The following is a 13,454-nucleotide window of genomic DNA, read 5'->3' on the forward strand; positions in this document are numbered from 1 at the left end:
ATATAAGAGAATAACGAAATAAAATAAAAATTCTTAAATTTAAAGTAAAGAAATAAAAAAGTTGTTTTATTTATATTTTTTATTAAAAAATAGAGTTTGATAGTAAAATATTTATTAATTTAACATGTATATATAATACTAAAAAAAATCTTTCTTAACTATTTTATTAAAGTGAAAACGCATTTTATGCATATGTATTATGAAATATATATGTACTTACAACAATCTCACTTGTTTAGGATAAATATGTATGTATTTTAAATACACACTAAAATTAATTATCGACTACCCCAACTATAAAAAAGGAAGTATCTCAAATTTAACATTATGTTGGTTATAAATTACAAGAGAATGAGGTGAACAGACGCTACTTCGGGGTAAGTTAAAATAAAGTGGAAAGAAAACATTTAATATGAATATCGACCCCATCAGGAATCACATCCGAGACCTCCTCCATTATAGCCACCTTATCCATTACGCTATAGAGGCGTATGAATCTATTATTTTTACCCCTTGGAGCACCACATCAGATCACTGTGGTGTTAGCTTGATTATATGGTTATATGAAGGTAAAGTGATCAGTCGTGCACTCCAGATTTTTGGATCTAGGAGTAGAATATATTTGAAGGCATACACATGACATAATGCTCACTCCTTTCAAGAGCGTCATAAATCAAAAATCGTAAATTTTCAGTTGAGCATGTTTTCGGAATGCCCAGAAAATGTACTATATCCCAGCAAAAGAGGCATATTTTTAACTTAATATTTACACGCTGCAGGGCAGAAAGTGTTGTTTTTGCATTTTGAAGAAAAGTATTGTTTAATTTTTTTTTTAATAAACTAAATATTTTTCAAATGGAGAAGAAAACCTTCAGGTTAAACCTAAAAAGATCTGTTGCACAGTAAAAAGTTCAATAAGTGGCTTGATATTTATTTTTAATACATTGTATTATATTTTTAAACTTTAAAAACATTCTCCTGTAAAATCAAGTTTTTTTATTTACGACGTTCTTGAAAGGAGTGAGCGATAAGTGAAAGAGTTCAGGACGAAGTAAATTATTGCTTAAAATATGGAGAAGTAATAAATAAATAGAAAGAGGGGAAGAGCAGTGATATCTGAAACACTCAGGGTTAAAATACCCCTGCTACGTAAGGACACTGCTAATGTTTACAAATCCCTTAAGGTCAAATTATATACAATTTTAATCTTAACACGTTGACTGCCAACTACGAGATAACTTGTAGATCGCATTCTTTGCTACGACGCCGACTAAGAGTTATCTCATACTGTGTTTTCTTGCCATGTTCGTGCAGCTATGATAAAATTCGTATTTTATCTGTGCTAATATGGATAGATGGCTTCTGGGAAGAAAACAAAAAATCAATGCTGGCTCACATGAACAGAAAATTTATTAATAAATTAAGAGAAAATATAATTATGTACTATAATTAGAGTTTTTAATAATATAATATGATTAAATGAAATTGGATTTTAAACCGGAATTCTGAAAATTGCCGTGGCAGTCAAGGTATTAATCCAAGAATGAAAAAAATTCAAATATAATAAATTTGGAGTTACTGCGTTGTATGTTGGGGCAGTCAGATTATCACACAGTGCGGCTTTGACGATAAATATTGTTCGGTCATTAGCCATTTGAGTGCTGAGAATTGATCTATCGACTCTGGTATACTTTGCCAAAAGTGCGGCTGGCGATGATGTCAGTGCATTTTGGCGGTCGAGCTGGGAGGTTGTGTCGTAGCAAGAGCGTTTCTAAAGTTCCAATTTGTCAATATATTCACAAATTTAAATTAAATTTTTAGTGAAAAATACAAATACATTTTTTGTAAAATTCTTTTGTTTTTGGTCTTCGCTAAATTTAAAATGGGTCATTTATGCAAAAAAGTTTTAGCAATTTTTGCATACATATAAGAAAAATCTCAGCACTGAAATGGTTATTGATAGACAATAAATCAGCATAATCACCCGCTTTATAAACACTTTTTTCATCACTGATCTTTGACCTAAACTAAAAATATTTGTGACTCCAGTAAGGTATTATGTATAAGGTACCTTTCCCTTCCGGTGCTAAAATAAAACGCGCGTCCCGGTGTTGGGTAGTCACTACACAATAAAAAATTAACAATTTTAAATCGGAAAAATACGGACATTCATGGGTAATCCCCTCAATTAATTATAAATAAAGTAAAAACTTATAATAATTCAGATTTATTTGCTGAAAACATTAAAAAACCATCTGGCAACACTCACGGAACAAGCATAGGTTCACTCTTGTCGGGAGCCCAAAAGCTACTGCCGCTGTGCCGCTAGCCAGAGAACATTGAGCTTTGAGCTCCTCACGCTTGCACATTGCAAGTAGGCAAGAGTGAAATGCAAATTTAGTGTCGTGGTTCCCGCACACTCTTCACGCGCTGTTTATACGCAAATTTGTTTCCGATATTCTCAAAATACCTCCGATGTACCTGATAAATGCTGATTATTATTGATATTATTTTTTAAATCAATGCGTAAATATGTTATGGACACATACCTAAAATTTTTGCCTTGTGTTTATTATATTTATAGAGATATTATGGTTATTAGAAGCAATGTGTACAAGGTACACAACACCGGGAAGGGAGGGTTAAAATAGAAATACAAAGCAAAGCCTATTTAAATGTAGGCAATATGAGTGATAATACCCTTTCAAAATTATATTTAATAATAATTTTAAAACGCCTTTCGTGTAAAAGCGTTCAAATTTTATAGGTCAATAACCATTTTTAAAATAACAAAAAAATAAAATATTTGCATTGATTTTTTTCATACACTTTATATAAATTATATTAAACTATATTTAAGAAAAAAATGGTTGAGAAGTCTTTGAGCACAAAACATTAGAATAAATTTTCCTTCATATATTATTCCATATAAAAGATGTATCTACATACATATATGATGAGATCTATAACTTAAAAAAAAATAATAATAAAAAAAGTGCATTTTATGGCATACGTTTTGTGATAGACATATATTGTCATTTAAGCTCAAAAATTCATATCATATTCCTATCATAATAATATAAAGTTTACCAAAATAATGGAAAACCAGACTGATTTGTACATATGTATGAATCTACCAAGCAAATGGAAGTGTAAAATAAATTCAGGAATGGCTTTTATTTGTTAAGAAAAGGCATTTTATGAATGCTTTAAATCGCAGAAACCTCTAACGTTGGATTTGGTGCAATACTTATAGAACTTTTGGACTGAACTATTCTATTGTCTTCATATTGACAGATACCCAAAACAATTCTGTTGAAAATCAATGGCTGATCGAGATTGATGTGGTGCCCGGCATTTGGAATCATCTGTGAATAAAATTACATCTTGAATTAATTTATAAGGCATAAGGCATGTAAATATCCAAACTTTCATATTCCACTCTCAATAGAATTCTTCATCTAACACAGGCCTGGCCAACCCAAATAGCGTCCCGGGCCGCATCGATGACTTAAAATTTTCCCAAGGGCCGCATACAGACATTTGAATTTTTTTTTATAACAACGAATTTCATACTTATTGATTTTTGTAAGTACATATTATAAATAATTTGAATGCGGAGGTAATCAGAAACATTACTACGACCAGAAGTGAGTAGAAAACATACAATGAACCAACAAAAAATGTATTGGTATAGTAATAAACATTTCGAAAAATTTTAACAATCAAAATGATCAAATTAGGACACATTAATCAAACAATATTAACATTTTTATTTTAATAAAAACCAATTTATAAATGACCACTCAGTTTGAGATTTAAGTTTCTCTTCGCTTACTTAATTTTTCTAAATCTATTTCAATAGTTGAAATTGCACACTTTAACTGGTTTTAGAGATTTTTGAGATTGCGTTAAATTGGCAATGCTGAAGAGCGTGCGAACGGATATTGTCCACTGTTTTTATAACAACATGCATGACTTGGCTCATAGAATACTGGAGGGCATAAATTTTGTTGATGCTTCAAACCGTGTATCACAAATATATCACTGGTTTAAAAATATATTCTTCATATATGGCCGCGGGCCGCACGTAAGGCTGTCGGGGGCCGCAAGTTGGCCTCCCGTGATCTAACACATGTAACAATTTGATAATTTTTTGCTTACCTTAATATTTACATATCCATCTTTCCTCAATTCTTTAATAACAGGACCGACAGAACTGTCTACCCACGTTCTAGATCCGAATATCATGGTCAAGGGTATTGAGCTATCAAGGCGATGTAATCTCCTGATAATGGGATTCTTGGCAAAGGCAATATAATGCATCATCACGTGGAACCCACTTTCACCGCTGTAAATAAGAAACATCATCAATATTGTACATACATTTACTTCTCATTTTATCTCATCTATTGTTACAACACACATGTTATTTAAAATTAAATAACTAATTTAAGATAGCGTGTAATTTAATGTTTGTTTCATGGAGTGAGTGGCCCTCCAACTGTGTCAATAGTGTTTTTTCACGGAATTCGTTGGACCAGGTTGATGTAACAGAGTATGGGTAACATGAATATGAAGTGAAGTGAGTGAAGCTTTGACTGTATGATAAGAAAATTATTTATTGTAACTGCAGACAGTTGGTAGAGTTCCATATTGAATTGATGGGTAATATATCCAAAATAAAACACGGTTTTTTGGATTGAATTCTACATTTATTTATGTATATATTAATACGTGACCCGTTTCGTCTTCTTAGGACATTATCAAACACAAACGTGTTAATTAAACGTGTATTAATAAATACATAAATAATGTAGAATTCAATCCAAAAAACTGTGTTTTATTTTAGATATATTACCCAATAATTTAATTAGAAAATGCATACTTACGTCGGTTTCTGAGCGTTGCACTGGTAAATATATTTGGAGATAAGCTCCTCCGCATTGGGAAGAACTCCCCTAAACTTGGCGATGAGGTCGGGACGCAGTCGGTTCACCAGACCCTCTCCCCAGGGACCCGCAGCTCTCAGGGCCCACATGGGATTCAGGGGCAACAGGGCGGATGCCACTACTCGGGCCCAGATCGGCAACTTGAAATGAGACACAATGTCTTCTGGACTCTCTGATAATCCCCACGCATCTCCCAATACGAGGTGTTGTATTCTGTGGAAATTTAATATTTTAATTTAGAGAATGGTGATAATACACCGGTTTTCTAGGACTTTGATACGTAAGTGCTAACAACATAATTACTATAGTTTATTTGTTCTCAATTATTCAATTATATGTGACAGTTATGTGTAATCTTGAATTCATGTGTTGTATTTATCTACCATCCCTATCCTTACTATTCAACCTGTAGAAAACCCTTTGAAAAAGAGACTTTAAGGGTTATTCCTTTAAAAAAAACACAAAATAATTTACAAGAGAACAAGTAAATAAAAATATTAAGAAAAAATATTATTAGGTCAAAAACAAGGCTGACAATTACCTCTTCTACATCAAGGCTAGATAGGTACTCTAAAGAATCGGCAAAAATCATCAAAAAAAGTTACTGTATTCAAAGAAGATAAAACCTAAAACTTTCTGATCACTGTCAAGTTGGAATTTGTTGAGCTACAGAGATTTATTAGCGAGTCGAGTGCGCCATTATATTATCCTGGTACCAAATCAGACTCTCAATAGGTTACAGGTCTTTATCCAATAAAGTACAGCACACACATTCAACCAATTAGTGATGCTCTCGCTACCAACTGCATTGTTCAGTCTAGCATTTCTACACGAGTTGTTAAACGAAACATGATCAAGCTGGATTTTGCACAAGGATATGTACATGCTTAACATAAAAAATGCAAGAGTTGTGTAAAGGGGGCACAGACCTCTGATGTAAATTAAATAAATTCAATTTTATTGGATATTGGTAATGATAAACAATATGTGTAGGAAAAATTATGTATTTGCAGAATACCATCTGCACCATCTACCTTGCACCAAATTACCTTGATGGATACTGCATTGTGTATAATGGATACTGCATTGTGTATATATTGAATCTATCTGCACTAAATTACCTTGATGGATACTGCACTGTGTATAATGGATACTGCATTGTGTATATGTATATTGAATCTATCTGCAGAAAATTACCTTGATGGATACTGCATTGTGTATAAGGCAGAGAGGAAGCCTCCCAAGCTGTGCCCTAAGAGAATAAATTTCTCAAGCTTCATAACTCTTCTCCATTCCTCTAAGGCAGCTACCATCTGCATCTCCACCACCTTCGGATCGGAGCTAAATGTAGGCCTCGAACTGCTAGCGAAACCTGAAAAACATTAGTATTTCTCATTATTATAAAAAAAGAAAGGGCAAAAATTTATTACATATTAGAGAAATTAATAGAGAAAATCATTACAAAATAACTTTAAAATATCACAGGAAAAAAATACCCTGGATGCTTCAGGACTTGAACCAAGGATCTTTTGATGTCCAGTCAAGTATTGTATTCAATTGAGCTAAACAGTCATATTTCTAAAATAAGAAATCAATTAATATGTAAACTATATATTGATTTATAAAACTATGATGTCTATTAAATAATAGCTATAAATGACGCATTAGCTAATTTTTCAAATGATGTCTGCAGATGGCGGCAAACAACAATTGATTAAATTAATTTTTTGTGGTTTTATTTTAAAGCTTCATTATTAATTCAATAATAGCATTTGTAACAAAACATGTACTAGTATTTTTTTGTATTCCTTTAGGTGAGGAATATATTATAAATACAATCATATTTCTAAAAAATTAAATATTTCAATAAAGTGATTTTAACATTGCCAGAGTATCAATTCTGTTTTTACAAATTTATCTGTAAAAACAATCATTCATTTTTAGACAAATTTATAAATTAGGAAAATTAGCCAAAATATATTTTCAAAGCATGAAAACAGTTTGATAATGCTTAAAGTTCATTACAGAATTCCTTATCACCTGTGAAGTATCAATATAAATGGTATTGCTCACCTAAAAGATCAATAGCATGGACAGGTCTGTCAGCCGCCAACTGATCAAGATTCATGATCCACAATCCCACGCCAGATCCTAATCCGTGTATTAGCACAATAGGTACTTTGTTTGACTGTTCATTCATTGAGATGGTCCATATTCGATCATCTTTCCCCACTATAGGACCAATGTTTATATATTTTCCAGTGTATGGAATTGATAAACCTAAAAAAACAATAATTTACAAATACTGGTGGAATAATAAAGTCAATACAAATAATAAAGAGGTGTTATTCATCCTAAAATAATTGACTCCTTCAGTGAACTGCTCAGAAAAAAAAACATTTCACACTTTCTGGTCCCCCAAAATTAAAAAAATATATATCTAGGTGGACAGTTACATTCCAATTGAAAAAAAATCTTTTGTCCTCTGCTCCACATACTGTTGTAATAGATACGAGTGACAAAAATGTAAGCTTGGAATTTAAATAAATAATACTAATGATGAAAAAATGACAAATAACATCCGACATGGGACCTAAGAAGAAAAAATCGATGTCGAATGAGATTTGATATTGGACCAGTAAGGGTTAATTCTTAATTTTTTAACAATGCAATTCTTTTTCTTTAAAATCATTATTCAATGTTGTTAATATTATTGAACACCTCATAGGCTTCCTTAATGGCTATCTATTGCTTTCTGTCTTGAGCTTGGAGTTTCCATTAAGTGGAATCCTAGATGGATGAGTATCCAGATATGTGTATTATTTTATTTAAATCACTTACTTGATAAAATTTCTTTCTCCACAGACTTGAGTACAGAGAGTGAGGACTTGGACCAGTTGCACCATTTTGTTGTTTCTCTGCAAATATAAAACATATTGTAATAACATTCATTACAAGATGAAAAATACTGTAGGAGATATGAAAAAAGTCTAAATTATTTGGTTGTTAATTATTAAGATCCATAGAGTGGTATATTAAAAATAAACATGATGTTCAGAATTGGTACTTAACTTAATTAAAAAAAACGATAAAAAACATTTGTCGGTTGCTTCAATTAATTTGCATAAACCAATACTGCTATAAATTTGAATAATCAACAAAAAACAAAATAATACACACTAATTATCTCCCGGTAGAGAGAACAAAAATCAGAGAGAACGAAATTTGCGTAATTTAAGGTTGCCAGCTATATTACTAGGTATTATTACGTATTCCAAGATGGGTCAATTATTTAAAGCTGTTTCACTTATATTTGATATCAAATGATTCTATATTCATTCTGGAACAGAATGGAAAACGACAGACAAGTGACATAAGGATTACTAAGAACATGAATGCAAGACAATTGAAGCCCCTGACAGAAAGCCCAATTGAAGTACAGCTACAAGATCCTAAGGGACCGCAGAACTTGGAATGAGCGAGAGATGACACCTCGGTTTACTATTCTAATTTATTAATTAAATAATCACTCTAGATTTTCTGATAGACTGTGCGGAGACAAAATGCAATACCTATCATGTTAAGTTGAGGTAATTAGATACAAAACAAAAAAAAAACAAATTAAGGGTGTACAATCAGTGGTCTGCAAAGAGTTTTTAATCAGTAAAGTATCTAGGTGTATATTAGACAGTAGGAAAAACAGCGTTTTATTATTTGTTTTTTTTTTAAAACTTATCTGTCTTAACCTTATAATGCATGTTTTGGAGAAATAACTGAGAAAACTTGTAGTTTTTTATTATATTTTTTAAAATTATTATTATTATTATCACAGTTTTCCATATTTTTTCCATTCCATTAAGGTAGGCACTGCTTATGTGCCTATATGAAATACACGCTACTGTGTAAAACTATACACTAGCATAGTAAGGTAGTGCAACTTCGAGATCCTTGGCTATTGCTATTCTCCTTTTCCTACCTACTAATCCTCCTTTATTTAATATCCTTCATCCTGAACTACTTCACTCACACTATTTGTAATCCATTAAATATATTCCGCTTCTATATTCAATAATCTGGAGTGCAAGACTGATCACCTTGTCTTCATGTAATCAACAATAAAGTAGTCATGACGTCAATCCAACACAGTGCACTGCACACCATTGTACTAACCTAGATTTTACCCTAGATCATGGGTGGCCAACATTTTCAGCAGCCGGGCCAAATTTTATAAATCAGATTTCTTACCGGGCCGTAAAACAAAATTTCCTTTATTATTCAAAGCAAACATGAAATGTATTGTTTTTTTTAAGAGATAAATAAAAATGTGAATCAAACATATTAATAAGATAAGAGTTAGGCAATACAAACAATAAAAACTTGTTTTTTTTTAATTTGTGAGACATCTGATTTTGTTTGTCAGAACTAAGTGCATCAATGTTGATACGTTAACGATTGATGTTACACGCAAATAGTTTTCCAAATGCTCATCAGTAATTCTTGTTCTCATTTGAGATTAAATATGCTTCATTCGACTAGTATCATAGCTACTGTATAACTATCTTTTACATCGGATTTTGACTTTGAGTCGCTCTAGCACTCAGTTATAGCAGCTTGTATTCTTATCAATGTGTTTTAAAAGTAGATCGCAAAATGTAGTGATTGTTTGTTAACACGAATAAACCATAGAAGAAATTGTCACGATAGTGAGATACTTCCATATATGGGATATGATACGAAATAGGCACGATGGAATGTTCTTTTGGTGGTTTTATGTGCACTTAAAGAAAAAATGTGTGAAATGTTCCACGGGCCACATGTAGACACCCGGCGGGCCGCATGCGGCCCGCGGCATTGGCCACCCTTGCCCTAGATCAAGGGTGGCCAACCCCCGACCCACGGGCCGCATGCGGCCCTCTTGGTGTCTACTTGCGGCCCGCGGAACAAATCACACATTTTTTTCCCTTTAGTGTACACAAAACCATCAAAAGAACATTCCATCGTGTGTAGTTCGTATCATATCCTATATATGGGAGTATTTCACTATCCTGACAATTTCAACACCCATAATGGCATCAAGTAGTAAAGACGTTGGATTAAAGAATGAAGAGTATCAGAAGAACTGAGAAGTTTTTAAGACTGATGATTTTTTTGTGGAATTCAAAACAAAGCCAACATGCCTGATATGCAATGATTTTGTTTCCATCTTGAAAAAGTATAACATTAAACGGCATTACGAGGCTAAACATGCAAATAGGTTGAATAGTACCTAATAACTATGTATATATATATATATATATATATATATATATATATATATATATATATATATATATATATATATACTTATACAATATATAATATATACAATATAAATCTTATTTGCTTTGAATAATAAAATATTAATCTTGTTTTACGGTCCAGTTGGATATCTCATTTTTAAAATCTGGCCCGGCTACTGAAAATGTTGGCCACCCATGCTCTAGATAGTACCTATTAGATTTACCTATTGACTGCAGAAACAGTAATATAAGTTTTAACATAATAAAATACCTTTTTGTCATTTTGTAAAGTAAATAATAATAAAAAATATCAAAAAAAGTAATAACTTTTCATGAATAATACCATAAATAATTTCGATTGATTTATTTTTAATCAAACTGCATACAATATATATTTCAAAATCTCTTTTTATATTTCTTTTATGGACATTCTTATTATTTATTTAGGTAAATGAATTATTTTTCAATTATGAGACAAATAAATCAATGGGATCATTACACCACAGTTGAGATAAAAAAAGATAAAAGTCATGTGAAAATCTATGCATAACAATACATTTGAGCATGACTTGCTTTTCTTCATAAGTATTCGTAAGTATTTTTACTTATATGTAATAAATATTGATTTCAGATAAACATATAATGTAATAATTACATTAAATATAATTTCATACAAGATAAAAACTAAATTTGTAATTGTATATGTACATATATATTTTAATAAGTTCAAGCAAGTCAAAAACATAGAAAAAAGGAAATCGAATAAAAATTTCAATATTAACATGAAGCAATTCACAATAAAAACAAAACTTACAGTCAAGGTTGCCAGTAGGAAAACAGCATATATATGTAGGCAAAAAAATCAATAACAAAAAAGTTTTGCACGAGTTTATTTCATTGGTATCGTGTGTATTTCATTGGTAAAAGAAAATACAAAAACTAATAGTATTTTTTTAAAATTAGTACACGCATATTTCATTACCACCGTTTTCCAAATTTTCTCCATTAATTAACACAGGATAATAATATAATCATACAAAAAGTGGAAGATAATTATGGATAGTTTATAAAGCAGTATTTTAGTAAAATATTATCACAGGAGATATGGCCAATGTGCATAACATTTTGCGATTATCTGTACTAATGGAGGTAACTGAGATGCAAACAGATGCAACATTCTTGGAAGTGAATGTAAATAATTTTTTTTGTATGGAATAATGTTTAAATATGTGTCAAGTAATTGAGGCAGATGAAGTTCACGCTTTAACGTGTTGCAGTAATGCGGCCTGTGGTAGTGTTGAATTCATAGTTCACACATATTACTTAAATTGTAGATCCTTACAATAATTTGTTAAATTATGAGACTGTTAATAATTATTTACATTTAATGCAAGTGAGGTAGGGTAAAATAGAATAAATATTTTCCGATCCCTGTTATACCCTGCATTTCTGATCACTGATCAGATTGATGTGGTGTTAATTTGATGGTAACTTACTTGGAAGGCAAGGTGAGCTCCAGATTTTTGGATACAAGAATGAAATATGTTTGATGGGATATAGATTGTGAAGGATATAATAATAACAATAAATTTGGATAATTTATATAGCGCCATTTTCGTAAAATACTACCTATTGCTTTATGGGATATGTATAGCAGGTAGAACAAGGAGATTAGCTCGGAGTTGTGAAACCATACTTGTACAAGCTTGTGTAATGTAAATATGTATATTGGGATAACAATTTACTTAATAAAATTTTAATATTCTTCCTTGTATTATTAAAACCCATACATAAAATTATCATTAAAAACATGTGATTTTATAAAATAAAAAAATTAAATTTGAAGGAAAGAAAAACAATCAAAAGAATAATAATGTTTATTTTTAATTAAGGCAACCAACACTCGGTCTTTTTTGCTGTTATAAAAAAATAAAAAATCTTTTACGTCATTTCTAAATAATTTTCGTATGGGAATCCATCTTCAATTATTTTTATTCCATCATGTCAAAATGCTAATGTTATAATACATATCATAATTGGGGAAAACACGTATACAGAAATAAGATGCCAAATAATATTTATTAAGCAACTAAACGTTCAATTTCAGCATCTATTATGTATGTATATTGAAACTCCAACAAACAAATTATGTCGGTAGATACCTTGCTAATGAGAAATAGGTAAAATATCAAAATATTTTTTAAAATATTCACGAAAATCAAAAACGATTTTCGTGAATACAAATTACGGCAAGTTAATTATGTAGTGTTTTGAATAAAAACAGCGATAGTTTGACACCAGTGAATTAAATTTGACTACAATTCAGCTCTTTTGACACTAGCAGACACCGGTTGGAATATGCAATATACTAGTCTTGAATGGTGAAAAGCTATAAAGAAGAAAATCATTTAAACGTTAAATATAACATTTAATTAAATTTAATTTTAATGTATCGATTTATTTGTCGATATCATTATATTATAGATATGATTAGTAGTCTGTATTGTTGACGGCGGCGTAATTCCAATTATTTTTCTTCATTTTGTATTCAAGGTTACATTTATTTACCGGCAAAATATTTCATAGGTACATACCTAGTCTCTTCAGCTTCAATAGATTTGTTCTTCATTTTGTACAAAACAAATGAAATAAATACCAACACGTAAACGTACATTCAGATGTTTTATTATGTAGAAATTTAAAGCCAACTAAAACACTAAAAAATAATGCAAACAGGCAATTTGACACTGCTATTCACAGGCCGCTTGAAAATATCGGAAAACTTGTTCCCGGCCCTCACGTGGTCCTCCTCTCGACTGTTTGGTTTAGGTCGTTTAGGTGTAGATTCGTAGATTGACGTATGCTTCATGCGTCATTTTAATAGCCGTTATTATCCTAAAATTCAAAGATTGTCCAACCAGGGCGCGCTCTGAAATACATATTTTTAAACATAAAATTTGGAAAAAATTGATAATGAGTTTTTCTTCTTTAAGGTAGCCTGTACAAAAGGGGCGCAGATCCCAGGCGCCAAAATCGTATTTTGTTTATTTTAAAATAGTTGATCGCCTATTGCCTATATCATAATCAAAAACACTTCTTAAATTATCCAAAAGCATCATACAACACTCGAATTTCAAATGTCTTTTACATGCATCAATGATTTCAATAATTTATTGGCAACAGTAGGCCTTTTTCCGGGCTTTCCCTAAGGTGCAACTTTTAT

General features: G+C 31.2%; 1 protein-coding gene across 1 annotated transcript; it reads right to left on the reverse strand.

Annotated features, from left to right (window-relative positions):
• Positions 1-1,853: 1,853 nt before the first annotated feature.
• Positions 1,854-13,051, reverse strand: LOC148304600 ((Lyso)-N-acylphosphatidylethanolamine lipase-like). The gene is made up of 7 exons (XM_088268045.1): positions 12,826-13,051; positions 7,794-7,870; positions 7,026-7,232; positions 6,150-6,324; positions 4,893-5,165; positions 4,165-4,351; positions 1,854-3,368 (listed from the first exon to the last, which is right to left on the reverse strand). The coding sequence occupies exons 1-7, from the start codon at positions 12,903-12,905 to the stop codon at positions 3,210-3,212; spliced, it is 1,158 nt and encodes a 385-aa protein (XP_088124171.1). The 5' UTR covers positions 12,906-13,051; the 3' UTR covers positions 1,854-3,209.
• Between the last annotated feature and the right edge of the window lie 403 nt (positions 13,052-13,454).

This window comes from Brachycentrus maculatus, unplaced genomic scaffold, assembly GCF_059751285.1.
Source record: "Brachycentrus maculatus isolate JH-2025_06_01 unplaced genomic scaffold, ASM5975128v1 h1tg000311l, whole genome shotgun sequence".
Taxonomy (NCBI): domain Eukaryota; kingdom Metazoa; phylum Arthropoda; class Insecta; order Trichoptera; family Brachycentridae; genus Brachycentrus; species Brachycentrus maculatus.

Coding starts and splice junctions, on each gene's coding strand:
- LOC148304600 (XM_088268045.1), bottom strand. CDS start 12,905: ATGTACGTTTACGTGTTGGTATTTATTTCATTTGTTTTGTACAAAATG. Junction 6,325..7,025: donor CCATGCTATTGATCTTTTAG/GTGAGCAATACC, acceptor AATGTTTTTCAG/GTTTCGCTAGCAGTTCGAGG. Junction 5,166..6,149: donor ACAATGCAGTATCCATCAAG/GTAATTTTCTGC, acceptor AAATTTCCACAG/AATACAACACCTCGTATTGG.